We start from the raw sequence: 21,434 nt of genomic DNA, 5'->3' as shown, positions 1-21,434 counted from the left end.
ATGTAGATATTACAAGTCATGTTGAAGATTTATTGAAAGATTGCTAGCAGGGAATTCCTTCTTGTCTTCTTGCCTGTTATCCAGTAATGCAAAAATACAATATATATATGACTTTTTAGGTATAAAAAATCAAAGTTTATTCAAGGATGCATGGCTTAAAGATAAAATAATATCCTTTTCGGTTGACCTTTGGAAGCGACCACTACTTAGAAAAGTTCAAAGTGTACTAAAAGAAACTTTCCGTGCAGGACAAGGAGTAAAAACATTAGATACGCATGTTAAAGGAGCTAAATACATCCAACGAACTTCCACGAAATAGCCACTAGGACAGACAAAGAAGCATACTAGAAAGAAAAGAAAATTGGAAAAACCATACTTAAACTTTTATCCTTCCCTCTAACTACTTAAATGACGCAATGTATGAGTGCTTTAATGAATGGAGATTACAAAAACAATTCAATCAACTCTCAACGATAATTTATATTTAATTGCTTTTGCTAAAGCAACACTTTTAAACATAAATTTGAATTATTATTTTGTTTTTAATTTTGTATGTAACGTGTAGAAAACCGTTATATTCATAATTGCTTAAATAAAGAAAGACTGGAAGATACATATTAGAGATGTCGTTGTGTTTTGTTCCTGGTGGCCATTATGTATCAAAGAAATAAGAAAATCGTGTTATATTATCTGACGAATAAATTATACATTACAGTTTATCATTGTTTAAGTCAGTGATGACAAAAGAATTAACACATATGGATATTGATAATCAGAATATTACTGCACCAGCGCCTCCACCGCTGCCATCGCCGCTAAAAAATTTTATCGCTGGCGGAGTTGGAGGAATTTGCCTTGTGGTCACTGGTCAACCACTAGACACAATTAAGGTTTACTGCATTGCGTTTATTGCATTTACATACCTGATCAAGTCAACGTCGTTCCCAGGGCATTTTGCCTTTGATTAATTTGATAGCGGCGTTGTAAGTAATAACGGCTCCCGGGGCCAAGAGATCCTGGGGACGAGGATGTAATAAGTTGATTTTATATGCACGTGACAGTTAAATTTTTTTGATAAATAGATATCCTTGTTTTGTGAAATTGTTCGTGTAGCTATATGATTTGAAGTCTGCTGAATCACACGTCTTCCTGCCTTGCCTATGTTTATAGATATTCAACATATAAATAAAGAGGAAGGAGAAATGACGACCTTAACCTTTTCCCGAAATAATAACCGTTAACAACTAGAAGGCTTTTACTGTTAGTTTTTCTTAACCATCAAGTTGACTCATAATTTATTGTTCAATCACACAAAATATTAACTATGTTAAGTGTGTTTTTACTTAGTTTCAATCCCACTTGAACAATTCTCCATCCTAAAATAAGTTTTTTTTCAAGAAATTAAGCTTCGTTATGTGTCGGTGAAAAAAAGTTTAGTGATGTTTGTTGTTTAGGTTCGTTTACAAACACAAAATGTTAAAGCTGGTGAAGCCCCTCTTTACAGAGGTACATTTGATTGTGGAAAAAAAATTATTCAAAGAGAGGTAAAAAAATGTTTTATCCCTAATTGTAGAATTGAATTTACCTCATACTGTTAATTTAATGGTTTTTTATATTTTAAGGAGCATAAGTTTAACAAAACATGTGCTATGTCTTTAGGGTTTTCGAGGTTTTTACAAAGGCATGGCAACAGTACTAATTGGGATCACTCCAATAATTGCTATTTCCTTCTTCGGTTTTGGTGTAGGAAAAAAATTGCAAACAACGGATGTCAAACAAGAATTAACGTATGTTAAACAGACATTTTACATGATTATTTTCTTTTATGTACATTATTTCACACATAATTTTTGAAATAACATTTTTTCGTAACTTGCTTACTTCAGGTTGCCACAGATATGGAATGCTGGTATGGTAGCTGGCGTTTTCACAACTGTTGTAACAGTACCTCCCGAAAGAGTCAAATGTCTGCTACAGGCGAGTTGGTATAATACGGTCTACAATAGTTCTCTCTGTATTTTAGTTTTAAATCATACATTTACAAAACATTACCCAGTTAGCAGTTAGCTATAAAAAGACGTTTCTTTATCTTGCAAACTACAATAGGGAGCATCCAGATAACATTTGCCTGCACTCGATAACTGAAAAGTCGATTTTTTTTCCTTAATGAAGAGTAAAGGTTTTTGAGTTTCTTTCGTGTCTTTTTAAATCTAGATTCAAACTGGTGGCCGTAAAAATTCTAAATATAACGGGGCGTGGGATTGTGCTAAAAAGATTTACCTGGAAGAAGGCTTCTTCAGAGGGTTTTATCGTGGAACTGCTGCAACTTTACTTCGTGGTATGTGAACAATGTTCGTATGGCACCCCTATTGCACTACTTGAAATTGTGATGTCTCGTTAACCTTTTGTTTGATCTTAAGATGTTCCAGCCAGCGGCGCCTACTTTATGAGTTATGAGATGTTGTTACGTTATCTAACACCTGAAGGGGAAAGGTGAGTTGAGATGTGCTCTGTGACTTGCCTGTTGTTTTTAAAATTACTAATATTTTGGATTTGGAAAAGAAGGTTTTTGTTTCCTGGAAGTGTAGGTTGCTTTAATACAGATCCGTTAACAAGGAATGTTTAATATACATTTCCGCTGTTTTGGTATTGAGCAGCTTGCCCGAGGTGCTTACTGTTTTTATTATGAAAAGAGGAGAGTCTTGCTTTTGCATGTACGTCAAGTTAACTTGTACACAAAAATTGTTACTGTGGTCGCAAAAATCCAATCTTCCGCTTCTGATCCTCACATTATATGGAAAGAGAGGAAAATATTTTTATGTTGTTTTTAGCACTTTTACGTATGGTTTGTAGAAAAAATGTGGAAACTTGTAGTGAATTTCAAAAGTGTGTCAATAAGACTTTTTAACTTTTCAAAATTGTTTTTTTTTTTAGCCGAGCACATCTTAATCCACTGAGATTTCTTGTTGCTGGAGGTAAATTTTGCGTATATTCACTGCAATCTTTTAAAAGGGAGGAAAAAGTCATAAGGAACATCATCGAACATAACGAAATTATTATGCATCTAAATATATCGTGCAATTGAAGTTGAATTTTATTAATAAAGAATGTTGTACGATACATAACGCATTTTTAAATGCCTTAGGCACTGCTGGTGTAATTGACTGGATTGTTGCTATTGGTCCTGACACCTTAAAGTCTCGATTTCAAACAGGTAGAAATACGTTTATAGTGTGGACAAGACGGAGCTCTTAAGCTCTTATTCTATTAGGATACTTTATCCACTGTAGCTTTAGAAAAGCAAAAGTTTCTCGGCTTTGATATATTTCATTGTGTATTTTTAGCACCTCCTGGAACTTACACCGGCATACGCGATGTCTTTCGAAAATTAGTACGTTATTGTTGTATATGTAGTCTTTGTTCTTTTCGTGTTATGTAAAATATAATTTTGTTTGTATACATTAGGCACCAGGCCTCATTATTAGGAGAGCTAAAAAACATGCTTGCAGCTAACGACATAGTCCGTTATATAGGCCTATGTCTTGTTTTTGTGGTTTCCAACAAACAAATATTACATGTGTTTAGCTACTGTCACGTATTTTTATAGGTGAAACAAGAGGGTATAACTGCTTTGTTTAAAGGATTAACTCCAGTTATGATTCGTGCTTTCCCTACAAGCGCGGTAAGAAATGTAACCATAATATTTGACATTTTCCATATTAAGAAGGTCGTGTTTTGATTGCAACTTAAAATGCTCTAAAATAAACATCCACAAGGCAATTTCATGTTTAATTTCATTTTAGTTTAATATTTTAGGTATGTTTCCTTGGTTACGAAGTGACGATCCAAGCACTAAATGCCTTATGGTAGAAATATATCTGATTGCACGTGTGTGTGTTTTTTCACGCCGTTCGAATTCTTTTTTTAAAATGTTCTCGTAAAATTATTTTTGTTCCTATTACAGATTTTGTAACTTAATATTTTTCAATTTGTAATCCGACTAGAATTATTACTCTAAAAATCTAATAAATTTGTTATTCAAACCAGAATTTCCGATCAAAACTCTCATATAGAACCTTGTATAATCCGAATCCACATAATTCGTAAACACTGAAGCTTTTTTTTTCTGAGTGGAAACCATCTTAGCAGATTAAACGCAATGCGAAGCCAAAATAAAATATTGTGTTTGATTATGTGAGGGCTAAGCAAAACAATTACTCCTTTTTATGTCCACAACTCTCTGTTAGCTGAAACACTATGCCCCCTCAAAAGCGGACACTTTTGGAATGGATGAAATGACGATCAAAGTTTGATGCTGAAACATTTATGTATGTAGCAGCTTGTTTTCAACAACGGACACGCCTAAAAACGGACCTTATAAAAACATCTCTGATAACTTGTTTGTCCGTTCTCTGGGGACGATAATGAATTTTGTCTATATTTTTCTTAAACAAGGATTCTATATATCTTTTTAATCTTTTTTATATTGTATTGTGGTTTGACCTTAAGGCCATAAAGATAATCACAGGGATTATCACTCCGCAACTACCACCACTACGGTGATGTTTACCTTTCTTTTTTAAGGTTTCTTCGTTTAACAAAATCAACCTCTTGACACATACCCTAACACCCCAGAGAGAAGAACCTCTACGTAGGTGGTATCCTCTGCAGAGACGTTTTACTGTATGCCTTTTGTTTTGAGAGATCCTCGTCGCTGTAAATAATCGCGTATTATTTTTACCATTACAGCCATTCCCACGGAATATAGATGAAAAAAGCCTAACATCCTTTAATACAAAAACTGATATAATTTTTAAAAGATTTTGGCCGACATAGTTTACATTATTATTGAAGAAGAAAAATTCGAACAGAGCGACTTAAATTAGTTTACAGTGGAATTTTTTCTTCTCGATCCCCTCTAATCGAATAAAAACCGTGGTTCTCATGCTATTTTAATATTTCTTTATCTCGAAGACCTTTTATCTCGCACAAATCTAAAACTTTTCCTCCTAGGGACATTCTACACTGTAAAGGATGTCATTCTGAGGTCAATTTCCCATTTTACTGAAAATGTTTTTTCAACCTGGCTAATTAGGGCTTGAATTTCTAATAAAAGGGCTAAGGTAATTCACTGAATTTCTTTTATATGAGAGTTAAGAAAATGAAAATGAGTGGCAAAATTAATTGACATTTAATCAGCAAAAACACCGCTCTGAAATTCTGAGTCAGAGAAGTTAACAAAAAATTTATTATACCTATTGACCTTCTAGATTTAAAGGTTTCTTTTCATTACCAGTGGGGATTAAAACAATGTCAATAGCCTTTGGTAAATTCAGCTGCTTGTTAATCTTCTTTCTTTCGTTCCTCTTGCAAGGGTTGGTTGCATGCCCAATATTTCTTATGACTAATTTAAGTCAAGAAGATTCAACACGAAATTATTACATCACTCAACCTCGTCCCCAGGGCACCTTGTATCTTTTTTGACAATGAACGAGGCTGAACATCACTAAATTAAGCACTCTGATTGATACTAATTTCGCAGTACTTGCAAACCTCTTTCAAACTTTTATTGTGTTGTTTATTCCGACCACAAAAGGACCGGTACTGGACAAAGGTCCCGGAAAATAGTCATATAACCAATAGTGCGACCAGGTTCGTAAGTTGAGGTATACCGTAAATGCTTTAATATACGATATGTCGTAGACTTGCTGAATCTCAATTTAGCCCTCCAATGGTTGTAAAGGCTCGCATAAAACATTGTGAATGCCATATGTTATTAAATATATTTGATATTACTGGTTGATTGTGTTGTCTTGGTGTTGTAAACGATAATATGTGAACAGCAAACAACAAATGAACAGATGTTTCTCTTTGATATAAAGTTTCTCCGGCATCTTTATCCTTTAAACCGCTATTTTATTAAAGCAGCCTCGTTTTTATTCAGCGAAATGAACATAATAAGCATTAAGAATGAGGCTAAATAACATATTAGAACAAACTTTTATAAAGAAATATAAGACATATGGAAAAAATCTCTTGTGAAAAAAGAAGATAAAAAATGTTGAGCAATTGAGTTTGAGGTTGAAGTATTAGAAAAGATTTATGCGCTGCCTTGTGACGACTCAATCAATATTCCACCACCAAATCTCTATATTGATATACTAACAACCACTGTAGGAAGACAATCTATAGCTTAACATCTAAAACCATTTCTCTCGCGCGACAACCTAATGGTGGGACATGCTACAATGGCAAATTGCTTCCCAAAGCAAAATAAAAAAATCTGTCTGCCCGCCGCACCCTGTGTTTTATGCAGAAACATCTCGAATTTTGCTTATTTTGACGTTTAAAAAAACATTATGATAGACGACTGATCTCCATGGAAACAAAACAGCCTATCCAATCTCTAGAATCGTAAAAAACAAAATCTTACAAAAGTAAGTAACGGGAAGTTTAACGTTCTTAGGGATTCCATCATAACGACTGGTTCTTCCTCACCTTTGACTGTAACTAAGTTACATTACCGCCAAAGATACTTATAGCATTGCTCTAACTTGCTAGCCTACCACACAAGTGGGTTCGCTGTCAGTAGATGGCTCCAAAGGGACTGACAACACTGTATTTAATTTGCGCGAGAGTGTTAATCAGAACTGGAAACCTTATAATTACGAGACGAATGCGCTACCACTACACCATCTTCGGAAACGATTTTCTTGCAAAACCATCGAATATTTTTAATTCTCTCGAGGACCGAAAAATGTATATAAACAACCTAACACTTTGTCACTCCATTCTAAAAAAATGCTGGTAACTGTGGTTTGCTTAACCTGAGAGAAGCAAGTAACCTTCTCATTTACCGGGGGAGGGACATAAAAGAAAGCAAAAAAAGCTCTTGGGACAGTAAGACAAATACAAACAAATTATACCACAGCGACAGACAAAAATGATTATTTTCTGATTTGTAAAATTTAAAAAAGTGAGCCTATCACTTAAAGTTTTTTTCGAGCGCAAGCTTTTGCTAAAAAACAAAGTGATTCAGTTTAACCAGTACATGAACTAAAATAACGAGAAATTACTTCACCTACTGTATTATTCCCGCTGTGAGATAAGCGTTTCAAACCTTGGTAGTAAAGGCGGGTTCTCAACCTCGATCCCAGGATACCAGGATCTCTTTTTGCATATCGGACAACGAAGCGCAGCGCCGATGAGAGACAAAAAGCCCTGGGAACAATAAAAAACATTTAAAGAAACACTTTTAATCGAGAGTCTACGGAGCATGCATTCGAAATTGTTGAAAATGCTACTTAGCAGTGCTATGCGGCGGAAATATTGAAAACGTAAGACACGTACAGTCTTGATGGTAGAAATTGCAGCATCACGCATGAGGGATTATTAAAAATACGGGATTATTTTTCAACATAAAGGGCGGGTTCACTAAAGATGAGGAAATGTTAGAGATGCGAATATAAATAGTATAAATATAAAAATAAAGTTTTAAAAATAGAACGCTTAGTTGTATACATTAATCAAGCGCTGCTTACTGTATGTCATTTTCTAATCCGCTTAATCCAAAAGGCGTTGAAAAGCATATTAATAAAAAAAACATTGACGTCAATGATCTAAAAACCACATAGATCTGCGAGTAGCTCTGCGAGTGAATTTAAAAACCTCTTTGTGTACAATTATTTAGACACCACCATGGTTGCAAATGTAAATCTTGTTGTATGATCAAAATGTTCTGGGTGATTGTATCTTGCTCTTGTCATGAAGTAAAGAAACAAAAATCTCGTCGTAAAACGTGTCAGAAGTTAGAAACTGTTTCATATTTTACATAACTAAAATGAAAAGAGCGACGCTTCTAATTTGTTCAAACGTATTCGCCAACTTCTATTTTGACGATACGAAACCCTGATTTACACGCGGTGTTTCTTATATTTGGTTGGTCTGTTTATCTCTTATCATTCTTAAGCCTGGGTATTCGCATAAAAGTTTTGTTATATATGTTACTAAGAGCAGCGATAAACTAACGATTAGGTTTTTCTCTCTCTACAGCAAATGAATGAAAAGGTTTGCTGCGCAGTGTACACTTTTTTAACACAAAAGTTCAAAAAAATAATGTTCAACTTTTGAACTTCTACCTTTAAGTTACAAACCTGCGTTTTTTAAATATATACATTCTTTTTCAGTGTGCGCAAATTATGTGAAGTGTTCTACTTGGTCCTGCTAGTCAAATTTTCAACAGATTTTAATGAACCCGTGCAAAAACGTCAGATTCAACAGGCTATTTTGCTTTGATTCTCTTTGGTTTGTAACTCTGCAAAAAATTTACTAAAAGAACGTTATGGTAACGCTTTAGCTTTCCAAGATTAACAAAGAATTCGTAACCTTTTTACATGCTCAATATGATGATGGCTTTTCCTAAGTCTCCGTTTTTTTTGTAAGAAACATGTTTATAAGAAACCTACATGTAGAATCTTCAAAAATTAAGAAACTTTTACTACTACATTCTATGTCTATTTCTGAAATAAGAAACTTGTTTCTAACTAATTCTTACAATTAATTGAAGAAGATGTTACAATCATCACCAGGGACACTTTGAAACGAAAAATGCTTTTTTTTATTTTAAAACCAACTAGTCCAAAGATTAAATAGACTTTTAGAACTAGCTATTTATTTGATATTATTTTACTAGGAAAATGAAGAAACTAAATAAGTAATTTTTGGAACTAAAAACATGTAATTTCAGCCTACAAATAAGAAACTTTTAGAACTAGGCCCTTCGCCAGGTTTCCTATTAAAAAAAACGTGTATTAAAGATTCTACTAATCGCTTGGTTAGAAGAACAAGGGATAAAAAGTTATACCATACCTAAAACATTTGAAGGTCTTAAGTTTTATGATTCATCCATAGACCTGTTGTAAATAATAAAGCGATTAGTTTTTGTGAGAAAAACCTTTCTGCTGGGCATTATTCCTGCTTACGTCATCAAAAACAATAAAACTTTGCCGCCTATCAAAAATTGAGGGCCCAGGCCTCCACTGCACCCATTTTAAAAGCTAAAATGGCGACCTTGCAAGTTGCTGCTTTGAACGGAGCGGAACAGCAGATGAGTTGAGTTGATGAGATCTCTGTTCACGCTTGTTGTTATTTTAGCTATTATGTAGAAATTTGTACTTAGTTGACATATTGGGAATTTGTCACCGATATACTCAAAAAGGTCTGATTTGTGTTTATGTTATGTTGAATCGTGTTTTATAGCTGGCAAAGAAGCTAGCTAGCTAGTCCAGTACCAGGTGTTAATGAAAACATTTGTGCCAAAACACGTACAATACGCCCCTTTTTTAAAGATAATTATAATTACTATCTGCTTTAAGGTTAAGAAATTGTCTAAGACATGTATGGCAATATTTTTTACATTATGGCTGGCTAAAGCTATACTTTTTAATTTTATAGGGTGGAGTAAATAAAATGGAGGAGGAAAAAGTTTCTTTGACTCCTCTTGCCAATGATGAAGTAGATGGAGATGTGTCTGATGTAGCTGGTCTAGCTGATTATAGAGTAACTGTAAATGAGTTAAAAGAATTGATGAAGAGTAGAGGAGCTGAACTTTTACATAGGTTAAATGAAAAATTTGGTGATATTAACGGACTAGTCAGAGCGTTAAAAAGTTCTGCTGTAAAGGGAGTTTTGGACATTGATGGTGATCGAGAAACTCGTGTTAAACTATTTGGTAAAAACTATATACCACCACAGCCATCTAAAACATTTTTGATGTTAGTATGGGAAGCATTAGAAGACACTATTTTAAGAATTTTAATTGGTGCTGCAATTTTATCATTGGTATTAGGAATGGTATTAGAAGGTGTTGAAACTGGATGGATTGAAGGTTTTGCAATTTTGGTTGCTGTTGCAGTTGTGTCCTTGGTTACTGCCCTCAATGATTGGCAAAAAGAAAAGCAATTTAGAGAACTTCAAAACAAAATAGATAAAGAACAAATGGTTGAGGTAATTCGTGCAGGAAGATCAGACAAAATCCCTAATGCAGAGATTGTTGTTGGAGATGTTTGCTCACTAAAATATGGAGATCTTGTCCCAGCTGATGGGATATTATTGCAGGGTAACGATTTAAAAGTTGATGAAAGTTCTTTAACTGGTGAGTCTGATATTGTCAAGAAGACCATTGAAGGAGACCCAGGTCTGTTATCTGGTACACATGTTATGGAAGGTAGTTGCAAGTATATCATTACAGCTGTGGGTCCGAACTCTCAATCAGGAATTATTATGATGCTTCTTACTGGAAAAAACAGAGAAAATACTGATCACAAACCACCAACCGAAGACGGAAACTTAGAGGATGTTGACTTAAGTGATAGTGTCTCAGCAAAACAACCAAAGGTGGAGAATGAAGAAAAAGAAAAATCTATTCTTCAAAATAAATTAACCAAGCTGGCTTTAACTATTGGTTGGCTTGGTGTTGGTGCAGCTGTCATAACGACCTTTGTAATCATCATTCGCTTTTGTATAGAAACTTATGCTGTTGACAAAAAAGGTTGGAACAAGAAGCATCTTCTCGATTTTTTGAATGCTTTCATTACAGGGGTAACAATTATGGTTGTTGCTATACCAGAAGGTCTACCTCTTGCTGTCACTATATCACTTGCATACTCTGTAAAAAAAATGTTGTTAGATAACAACTTAGTTCGGCACTTGGATGCTTGTGAAACCATGGGAAATGCTACTGCAATCTGCTCAGACAAAACAGGCACCTTAACCACAAACAGAATGACTGTGGTTGAAAGTTATATACAGGGAACCCATTATAGATCAACTCCTCCACATGGATCCTTTCAACGAGAGTTTTTGGATTTGTTTTGCCAAGGAATCTCCATTAACAGTAATTATGGTTCCAGAATAGAGGTATGTTTGCTTTCTTCTTGTGTAATAGATTAACACCTGCATTGCCCTGTCAGTTTTAAGGAAAAACCCTGTGTATAGAGGATAGCAATCCGTTTTAAGAATTTTTTTTAGAATGCCTTTAATTAAATTGACATGTCTGTTTTATAATTGCAGTGGATCACAATTCTTTGCTGTTTCTGCAAAGCAGCATCAGCTGTTCAGCATTTTTCAAATAAAAGATCCAGTGAGATAGTAAACAGTATTGTTTTTGCACATATGTAACTCAACCTATATATTTCTCATTGCAGAATTAGGAAACATTTCTTGGTATTATTCCCTACAAGCCAAAATAGGTTAATTTATAAATACTTATTTTAACAGTTTGACCACTGATAGTTATGCATTTAATGATAAATGACCATATGTAGATTTTTTTTCTGCATTTTAATACAAGAGTTCAAATACTGTGTAATAGTTCAGTTATGTCTACTTTTAAATTTCCATAAGATTGTCTGCCAAGCCTTATGGATTAATTTAAGAGATTTCAAAGATAAAAGTGAAAATAGGATTTTTTGTTTGTTGATTTTTACACTTAATAAAGTTGGTTTTTAATATATGTATATACACCCTTGTGTGTTTTAAGTGGTTTTTTGACATTTTTTTTTTGGTAAATAGAGAACTGTAAGGAGAGTGGCCTACACATTGAAAACCACAATATTATTCTTCTATATATTTTCTTTAAATTTTCTTATGCATTCATTAATATTGAGGTTAAAATATACTTTCTTTTGCAATTATGACTATAAGATTTGATCATAGATCCTCCCATTAAGTTTTTTTAAAGGTTATGGAGTTTAGAATTTTTCTGTTTTTTCAGTGAAAACAAATTCAACTTGCCAGTGGGTATTTTCTTCACAGAAACAAATTCTTTATAGCAGATGGGTGCATATCCTATTAAATGTTATCTGCTTTTCTTCTTGTTTTTTTGGACCACCTGTTTGTTAATTTATTTATCTTTTTTGTGTGTGTTCTTTGGAGCTTTTGAATTATTTAATGAATAGTAAAATTTTATGTTTCAGGGTACAAAGTTCGCTATTATAATCATATAAAATTTTTTATTGATGTATTTTTGTTATTAAAGCCATGCTAGACACACAGATATTCATTATTTTTTTATCAATTAAGTTCAGGACAGAGACATGATAGCTTTTTCTTTATATTTACTGGATATAGAATCCAAAAATATTAGCAAACATATTTTTTTTAAAGAAAAGTTAATTATTCCCCATTCTGTTTTTTTTTTTTTAAAAAAAAGGTGTTTGCCATCATTTGAAATACAATATAAAGAAAAAAGAAAAATTATCCATGTACACAGAATAGAAGCAACTTTCCCTCAACTTTCCCTCAATATATTCTCAACATTCTCCAAACTACAAGAGGAAATTTTGCTAAAAACTGTTTCCTAATGATTGCTCTTTTAACAAATAGTTGCTTGTGCCTACCTGTCTTTTTTAGTCCCATTTATAGATGTTTGGAATATTATAAAATTAATTGGAAAATACCTTCTTGTGACCTTACGATTGAGCACCGACGTATACAGAGAGGTTTTGCTACCGGTTTACCGATATGGGATCCCAAATTCTTATCCCAAAAAAAAAAAAATTGCAAAGAAAAAAAAAACTTGTAAATTAAGTAAATATACTCTCTAAGTAGTATGTTTTTCTTCAGCAAATTTGCGATCCTTTAAAATCATTAAACTACTTGGAACATGCGATCACAATGGTAACAATTGAATGTTTTGAATTCACAAGCCTACCACCATCTTACTCACTCGACCATTTCAAAATAAATCGAGTGAATGATAGCTTCAACCTATGTTATAGACCCAACGCTACCTCTGTGAACAGTACAAGAAAAATATGGAATATGACTTTGAACAGGTTCTTAAATTTACAACTAAACAGACTTTGTGTCGCCATTATATAATTTATTTTTTCTTGTTGGATAGATCTATTTGAAGCCGTTTAGCCATTTGAAACAAGAAATAAAATGGATTTCATCTTCATCTTTTTGTTAAAAACCTGTTTGTTAATTTTATATGAGCATTGTTTTTCTCCAACATTTTTAAATAGGTTATTTTTCAATTCTAAATTATGTTTTGATGTTTATTTTTTTATTATGTTTTGAACTTGAAATTGTTTTATTTCTACTTTTTATCTATGTTTCAAACAACTTTTGGCTTATATCAGACCCCAACAATTTGGCTGCTTACTGAATTTACTTCGTTCCTATTGTCACATTTGTTGTAAATAATCAAGAACTAACATGGGTACTAGATTGTCCTGTCTGCCTGAATGCTCTAGTAGAAAATAGACTACATTCTTTGTTTTCTTTGTACATGTTAAAGTGCACCTAAAAAGTTGATAATAAAAATTGAAGTATTCTCTGATATTGAATCTGAAAGTTAAAGAAAAAAAAACTATTTTGACTTTCTGTTTGTTTTTAGTCAACTCCACAAATCTTTATGATGGACTTTTCTACTAAACAAATTTTGACCTTTTTATGTGACAAGTAGATCTTGTCAGACGCAAGTAATGTCACCAAAATACCTCATGCACATGGCTTCTTTATAGATTAGATTTTGAGGTGCACATACAATTAATACTATACCTCTTCCCTGTTTTCTTCTAAAGCCTGTGATACATGTGTGTAATGTCTATAATCATAAAAACATATTCACTTCATATATTTATAACTTTATTATAGAATATAGCATAATGCCAATGTAATTTCTCACAATCTATTATAATATGATTATAACTATATTGCAGAATATATTAATGTTGATATGCAAGTGTATCTTGATCTTCAAATAGATCACAAATGTGATATACCATCGCCACTTTAGGATTTATTATAAACAAACAAAATACATAAATCAAATAGATTTTTAAAACAAATGCATATTTGTTTTAAAAATCTATTTGATTTATGTATTTATTATTTGTTGTGGATAGCAGAAGTTGTTCAAACTACCTGGCATCTTGTTTTTATTTAAAACAGGATCTCTAAAAATATTACTCGCTATGGTTTTATCTAAAGGTTCAACCAATCATGCTTTTACCAATTGGATTGACATTTCAGGCATGTGCTCGTGATCTGTATATGCTATCTGTTTATTAATATGACATAACCCATTTTCCTACTAAATAGCGGCCAGGTCAGTTCTGAATAGCTTATATTATCTTAGAACATTTATAAAGTAAAAAAGACTCAATCAAATCTAACTTCATTTGTCCTTCATTTTGATGTTTAAACGTCACTAACTCAGAATTGTGAAATAGTTGCACAATTATGAAGCAAACAATTCTAGCCTACTTCCTAAAAACATGAAGTCATGAATTCAACTTGATACCTTATAAAGAAGAAGACTAATTTCTCAAAAGGTTCAGTAAAATGATCAATTTTCATTGTAAAATGAAAAACTTTTTAGCTAAGTTTCAAGTTATAAGTTAATAATGATAGCGTGGAAAAAAAGGTTTTTGTATCATAATGATCTAAAAATTATCTGAAATTTAGTGAGTTTTTAATGTGCAATATCTCCAGAGAATAAAATCCAACAAAAATGATATCTCCACAAGTATGTCAAGTTATAGCCATTTTTTAAAATGGTAGGTTTAAGAAAATCTTATGGTTTAACATGGAATCACTTCTTTAGTATTTTGACAGCATTTGTGCAGTAAAGGCAGTCCAGACCTCAATAAGCTGACATATTGTTGTTTTCTTTTAGAGCTCAGATGATGGTCAAGGCTTACCCAAACAACTTGGCAACAAAACAGAGTGTGCCCTATTAGGTTTCATATTAGAACTTGGTGAAACCTACCAAACATTCAGAGATGTATCACCAGAAGAAACATTTGTGCATGTTTATACATTCAATTCCACAAGGAAGTCTATGTCGACCATTATCAACAACACTAATGGTGGGTATCGTATGTTCACCAAAGGTGCCTCAGAAATTGTTCTAGGCAGATGTTCACAAATTATTGCTAGCCAAGGAACCCCTGAACCATTTAGTGAAGAAGATGCAAAAAATCTTATTGAGAATGTCATTGAGCCAATGGCTTCCAATGGATTGCGTACAATTTGTTTAGCATACCGAGATTTTCCTCAAGATAAAGGTGAGCAATAGTTTTGTTATATACTTTACGTGTTCATTATAGAATGGTACAACAATGCATAATTCTTCTGAATTGTAAATTGTGTAAATGAAAGAGGAATTTTTGGTAGGCAGTCAGCAAAGGTTAAATAGTTCAATATTAACTTAAATGTACACCTTCACACACACACTTAATTAATTTTCATGTGCTGTATTTTGCATACCTTAGGTAAGTAGCATATAGCATAGCTGATTTTATTGTAATTCAGCTATGTTATTTATGCCATTTATCACACTAAAAATCTTATCAAGCTGAATATCTAAAATGTGTACAATCCTACAAAAAAATCAGGAGGCATAAAACACCACCATCTTTATAAAATGTATAGCTCCATGATTATTTCTTGTAATGTACACATTAAGAGATTTTTTTTTTAAATAAATAAATAATAAATCCTGTTGACTGAGCTTAGACAGTCTTATTAATAAAAACATACATGATGCAAAAACACACCTATTTTCAATATTTAATAAGAACTGAGCAATGATTCTTTCTCCCAGTTAAATTATGAAACGATGTACTTTAATTGTATTTCTTGTAAAGTTATAGGAAGCAATCAAACAAAATATATTCTTATGACAATCTGGAAAGCTTGAACTCATTTAATGAAGTTCAAAGTTTTAGGGGAAAGGCTCAAGTTTTTTATAATTTTGCTCAGTGTTGCGATTTATTAAGGCTGAAGTATACACATAATTGAAAAATTTTAAATTAAATCATTTACAAATGAAGAAAAGTACCCATCACTTTCCAATGAGTTTTTTTTTCGTTCAAATTCTATTTATTTACTAATTTTAGTACAATCACATGATTGAATCAGAATGAAACCTGAAATAATAATTTAACGGTTATCAGTCATAACACATGCGGTTCTTATTGCATGTAACTGATTAATTAGGAGAGTTTTCGACCTTAATTAGTAAGCAGAAAAAGATTCTCAGAGATTAAATGAAAATTTAGCATCAAAGAAGGACAATTTTGTAAGCAAAGTTGAACAAAAAAGCTTTCTGCCATTGCAAGTGATCTTCTTATTTTTCATGCTATCCTTCATTGAGTAAAGCTTGAAACACACATTAATAGAACTATACTTGTCTTGTAAATACTTAATTAGGCAACCCATGCATTACTTACACAATCAAGATTTTGACTTTCGAAATAGAAGTAAATTAATGTAAAGCTAGAAATATTTCGGTGACATTATCCTGTCCATTCTCCAGGATCTCCACAAAGAAAAGCATGTCTTAGAACTTGAAAGTTTTATTTTCGTAAAACTTTTAAAATTTATTAGTTTAAGGTTAAAGTTAAGTCGTCCTTAAAGGGTGATGGCCTCGCTTAGATATTTTTTTTAGCGTCTAAGGTTTTTTTAAATTCCTCTTGATCCCCCAAAAGGTTAAAAAATGTCCTAAAATATCCTCAAATCTCTTGAAATCTCCTAAAATTTAGCCCTGAAAAATAGTTGCATTCCTAACTTGAATAGTTTAGCTTAAGCAGGCCTTGACTATGCTAGATAATATTTCCTGTATGTTGTCAAGTTATCTGGACCAAAAGTATAAGTGGAAAACACAATGACTTTACTAACCTTAATTACACAAAGTTATTAAAAAACGTTATCAGCAGTTTGCGTGAATAGTCAGATTAGGGGTATTATAGAGGCCTCCTCTTAAGAAATAAAGCAAGTATGCTATTTCTTCTTTCAACTTCCCATCTTCCATTGAAAATTTTACTTAATTCTCCTAAATTTAACTTGCATAGGTGTTCCTGACTGGGAAGATGAGCCCTCAATCTCATCAGAATTAGTATGCTTGGGAATAGTTGGTATCGAAGATCCTGTTAGACCTGAGGTATGAAGTATTATGAGGTTGAAATAAAATCTATTAGCCAAAAGCTTAAGTTTCTTAAAATTAATTTGTTATACGAGTTCTTAGCAATTGTGCTTTTTTTATTCTTTGAAATATATCGTTTTAAATTAAGCTACTAACCTTTTTGTTTGGGGTTGGAAATATTTCACACGCCAACACTGAAGGGCATATTAAATATTTGATTAATTAATAATCAAAGTCAACATTTTTTTACCTAAGGTACCTGCTGCTATTCTTCAGTGTCAGAGTGCTGGCATTACAGTTCGTATGGTGACTGGTGATAATGTAAATACTGCTCGTTCAATTGCATTGAAATGTGGTATTCTGCAACCCAATAGCGACTTCCTTGTAATAGAAGGAAAAGAATTTAATCGGCAAATTCGTGACGCAAAGGGAGTTGTAAGGAATTCTTATTTCTAATTTCTTTATGTAAAAATGTTCTTTAAAGATCTAAAGCACTAGGAGAATTCTAATGCTTACTATTATTGAACTTCAGATTCAACAAGATCTTATCGACAATCTTTGGCCTAAAATTCGAGTTATGGCTCGTTCATCACCTGAAGACAAATATGTTCTGGTTAAGGGTATTATTGATAGCAAACTCAGTAAGAGTCGTGAGATTGTTGCTGTCACTGGAGATGGAACAAATGATGGACCTGCCTTGAAGAAGGCTGATGTTGGATTCGCCATGGTAACTTTGTACTGTTAAAAAGTCCACATTTCCTTTTCTAGATAATCGGGCCTTGTCCTTGTGTTTTTAACGAAGACGCTGTAAGACCATATAATAGATACTACCATTTTGGCTTGCCTTACCAAATACGTATAATATTATGATAATCTTCTTTCTTATAGGGTATTCAAGGTACAGAAGTTGCAAAAGAAGCCTCGGATATTATCCTCACAGACGATAACTTTAAAAGTATTGTAATGGCTGTTATGTGGGGAAGAAATGTTTATGACAGCATTTCGAAGTTCATCCAATTTCAGTTGACTGTCAACTTGGTGGCAATACTTGTGTCAGTGATCGGTGCCATTGCTTTCAAGGTGAGTGGGAAAAGTACATGATCACATTGTCCTGTTTGGACGATTTTGAAACGTTTTGTTTGTTTGTGTGTGTGTGTGTTTGTTTGTTTGTTTGTTTGTTTGTTTGTTTGTTTGTTTGTTTGTTTGTTTGTTTGTTTGTTTGTTTGTTTGTTTGTTTGTTTGTTTGTTTGTTTGTTTGTTTGTTTGGAAAGTATATAACTCACATTTTTCCTTGTCTTCTAATTAGCAAAGTCCGCTGACTGCCATACAACTGCTTTGGGTGAATTTAATTATGGACTCGTTCGCCTCCCTGGCATTGGCGACTGAACAACCCACACGTGACTTGCTGGAACGTGCACCATATGGAAGAACGAAACCTCTCATATCTAGATCAATGATGCGGTTTATACTGGGCCATGGTTTTTATCAGCTCATAGTGATGTTGGTTATGTGTTTTCACGGTCATGTTTTGTTCGATGTCGAGTATGGTTTTAATCGAGAACATGGCGCAGCACCCACCCAACATTTGACAATCATGTTCAATACGTTTGTTATGATGCAGATTTTTAACGAAATAAATGCGAGAAAGGTCCACGGAGAAAGGAACGTGTTTAGCGGTATTTTCACGAATAAACTGTTTCTAGCAATCGCTATAGGCACACTTCTCGTGCAGGTGAGTCATGATATTTTTAAATCATTTCTGCCTATAACATGCGTTTATCTAATGCCTCTGAGAGAGCTTACTTTATCACTGTATTTTATACTGTATATTATACTGTATTTTATGTAACTTGATTCAGTGTTTAAAAAAGAAAAACCCTAAAAAGTTGGGTTATATCAGCAAGCCTTTTCACATGAGTAATCTTATTCTGTTTCAGATATTGCTAGTTCAATTCTTTGGGCGGGCCTTTATGGTGGCACCGCTTGATATTGATCAATGGATGTGGTGCTTGTTTTTTGGCTTCACTGAGTTGTTGTGGGGACAAGTTGTGGTGTCCATACCCAAGATCACTATTCCCAAACGCTTTACCATGGGCAAAGATGGAGTTTCTCTTAACGAAACTGACCATGGTACAATGGGTAAAGTGTTGTGGATGAGAAGTCTCTCCCGTCTACAATATCAGGTATTCTTCCTACAGTGACATTATACTTGTTTTTGATCTCTTATGTCCTGAACTTTGTATTTCTTAAAATTCATCATTTCTTACATCGCTGGCGTTGTTGTTATATTTAGATTCGAGTGGTAAATGCATTCCGTTCTAACTTGGACACACACAATCGAACTCGAAATATCGCATCGCCGGCTGTATTTAATTCTTTAGTAGCGCCCATGGCAGGTGGAATGGGTGTGTCGACGGAAGTGGATGGAGGACACACTGCGTAAAAGGTATAGTTCTACTTTTCTTAAAATAACAGCAACTAATGACACCAGCCAACATGGGAGATTCACAAAAGGTTGACATTTACTACGTAGAACGTTGCGTCCTGGGAGGGCAATAGCTGTATGAGTGGTCATTTTAGTACGAGTTTTTTTTACGAGGTTGCCAACGTAAGCAATGCCGAATGGCCACCGATTATTGTGGTTAAAGGGTTAAATGGTTAACATTTGAGAATGCTATTATTGCAGTGTTGAAAATTTCAACCATTAAAACAACATCATTTTTACTTTTAGGCAGCGAGTGACAGACACACCACGTGGTATGAAATTGAATGTTAAAATATGAAATGTTTATCGCATCTTATATGTTGTGTTCGTTGTTTGTGTATGTTCTGACGATGTTTATCTGTTTGTTGCTGTGTTTTTTTTTATTTTATCGAAGTGTAAATAAAATTCAGTAGAAGCACGCTTTGGAAGAACGATGAATGGTTATGGCTACATGCAATGTTTAACACTTTCTTCATCTGCACGTTCTTCTTCTTAGAGTTATTTTATTTACACTCCTTATGACTCCGGCGGTGTAAAGTGGAGAAGGTTTGGTTATAAATGTTGACTGAGTTGTATATCGGGTTATGGAGAAAGGTGATTTCAAATGGTTTTACCAGACCTTTTTTTTCTTGAATTATACTGTTTTGTTACGAGTTTTCTATTTTTCCAAAAATAGGCATATATCTTTCAACGCTTTATCACGTCGTCATTTGCATTTTATTTATAATGTTACTACGAGTCCGTTTTAAGTCAAGACTGACAGAAATATAAATCCTAATGAAAATGTTTGAATTAAACGAGATTAATTCTTATTTTGCTTCACCACGTGTGTAAGGTGGTACGTCGCATCAAAGAAAGCTGTCGATTTGGATGGATAATGTCTTTATGATTAGACACATATTTGAAAAAAGGCTTTGTGAAAAAAAGGTCGTAGTAATTAATTTAATGCTTTATTGGTTGCATACGTTATTAGACAAATATTCCAAATACTATTTTCTGCACCACACAGTATTTAAATGTAATCATTTGTGAGTTCTATTTTGGAGAAGAGTTATTTCCAAGATGTAACTACATGACGCTACACTTAGTTAATCCTGCAATCCCAAACGTTTTTTTTATTTTCCTGAATCACAGTTTATTGGCTCGCTCTTTGTGATCTATATGTTTGATTTAACTAAAACATTAGCTATCTTTCTCTGAAATCTTTTTTAACGCAGACATTGTTGTTATTTTGTTCCGCACACGGTAAAGTGGGTGTTTTCCATGTAGTTGAATTGTGTGTTTTAACATGCAGTTGAATTGATATCTTGGATTCCGCTCTTCTATTTAAATTCCAATTCCAAATTTTTTTATGCTACAGATAATGTACAAAGAATAGCAGTTTGTAAACTCTTTATCAGGCTAATATGTTCCAAATTTTTTTCAAAGTATGTTATTTTACCAAATATAAAGTAGGAAACCATTTTTTCAAGAAGTATTCTTAATGCACTTGAAATTATACCGTTGTTGTTGTTGTTTTTTGTTTCCTACCAACTTCATCACCAGTACTTTTTGTCTCGGAAAAGAATTTGCTTTTAAGTTCTGAATGTTTATACAGTATTCAGGGGCAATGAGGCTTTGGTTGGCAACCCCCCTTTCCCTCTCGCCCCACATAAGAAAGAATTAAACACGAAAAAGGTACATAAAAATTTATTAGTATATATCTTCGGTGCAACTCTATGCATACTCTATGCCATAGTCCTAAATGTGAAGTACGTTTAAGTCAATCTAAAGTAAAAATTTCTGCTCAGTGCGTGCTGTCTAAGTGTGTTCTTAACAAATGGGAATTGGTTGTTGTGGATATTGTGTTTCCGTTTGATACCGAAAAATGGCTTTTTATTTTCCATAGTGTTGCCGCTGCTAAAAAATCCCTCCCCCATCTATAAAAAGGAAATACTTCGTATGTTTTCTAAAACTATGGGTAGTTTGGGACAATCCTCCCACCTGTTGCTACAGCCGTGCGTAATGCAAAAA

General features: G+C 33.4%; 2 protein-coding genes across 3 annotated transcripts; both read left to right on the top strand.

Annotated features, from left to right (window-relative positions):
* The first annotated feature begins 119 nt into the window (after positions 1-119).
* On the top strand, positions 120-4,124 carry LOC130654836 (mitochondrial carnitine/acylcarnitine carrier protein-like). Its single transcript, XM_057457474.1, has 11 exons — positions 120-890; positions 1,455-1,544; positions 1,660-1,787; positions 1,887-1,977; positions 2,215-2,338; positions 2,421-2,493; positions 2,935-2,975; positions 3,146-3,214; positions 3,345-3,391; positions 3,608-3,682; positions 3,817-4,124. Exons 1-11 carry the CDS (start codon positions 738-740, stop codon positions 3,868-3,870), a joined length of 945 nt encoding a protein of 314 aa, XP_057313457.1. The 5' UTR covers positions 120-737; the 3' UTR covers positions 3,871-4,124.
* Positions 4,125-9,058: 4,934 nt separating this feature from the next.
* On the top strand, positions 9,059-20,926 carry LOC130655306 (plasma membrane calcium-transporting ATPase 1-like). 2 transcript variants are annotated; one of them, XM_057458041.1, is made up of 12 exons: positions 9,059-9,217; positions 9,454-10,917; positions 14,687-15,077; positions 16,866-16,954; positions 17,192-17,371; positions 17,469-17,663; positions 17,825-18,016; positions 18,243-18,668; positions 18,874-19,119; positions 19,230-19,382; positions 19,668-19,693; positions 19,918-20,926. In XM_057458041.1, the coding sequence occupies exons 2-10, from the start codon at positions 9,469-9,471 to the stop codon at positions 19,377-19,379; spliced, it is 3,318 nt and encodes a 1,105-aa protein (XP_057314024.1). In that variant the 5' UTR covers positions 9,059-9,217; positions 9,454-9,468; the 3' UTR covers positions 19,380-19,382; positions 19,668-19,693; positions 19,918-20,926. The 2 variants fall into 2 exon arrangements, with proteins under 2 accessions (XP_057314024.1, XP_057314023.1); XM_057458040.1 differs by having other exon boundaries at positions 19,668-20,926.
* Positions 20,927-21,434: the final 508 nt, after the last annotated feature.

This window comes from Hydractinia symbiolongicarpus, chromosome 8 (assembly GCF_029227915.1).
Source record: "Hydractinia symbiolongicarpus strain clone_291-10 chromosome 8, HSymV2.1, whole genome shotgun sequence".
Classification (NCBI taxonomy): domain Eukaryota; kingdom Metazoa; phylum Cnidaria; class Hydrozoa; order Anthoathecata; family Hydractiniidae; genus Hydractinia; species Hydractinia symbiolongicarpus.
Note: the sequence above shows the minus strand (reverse complement) of the source record. Positions and strands in the feature narration are given on the sequence as shown.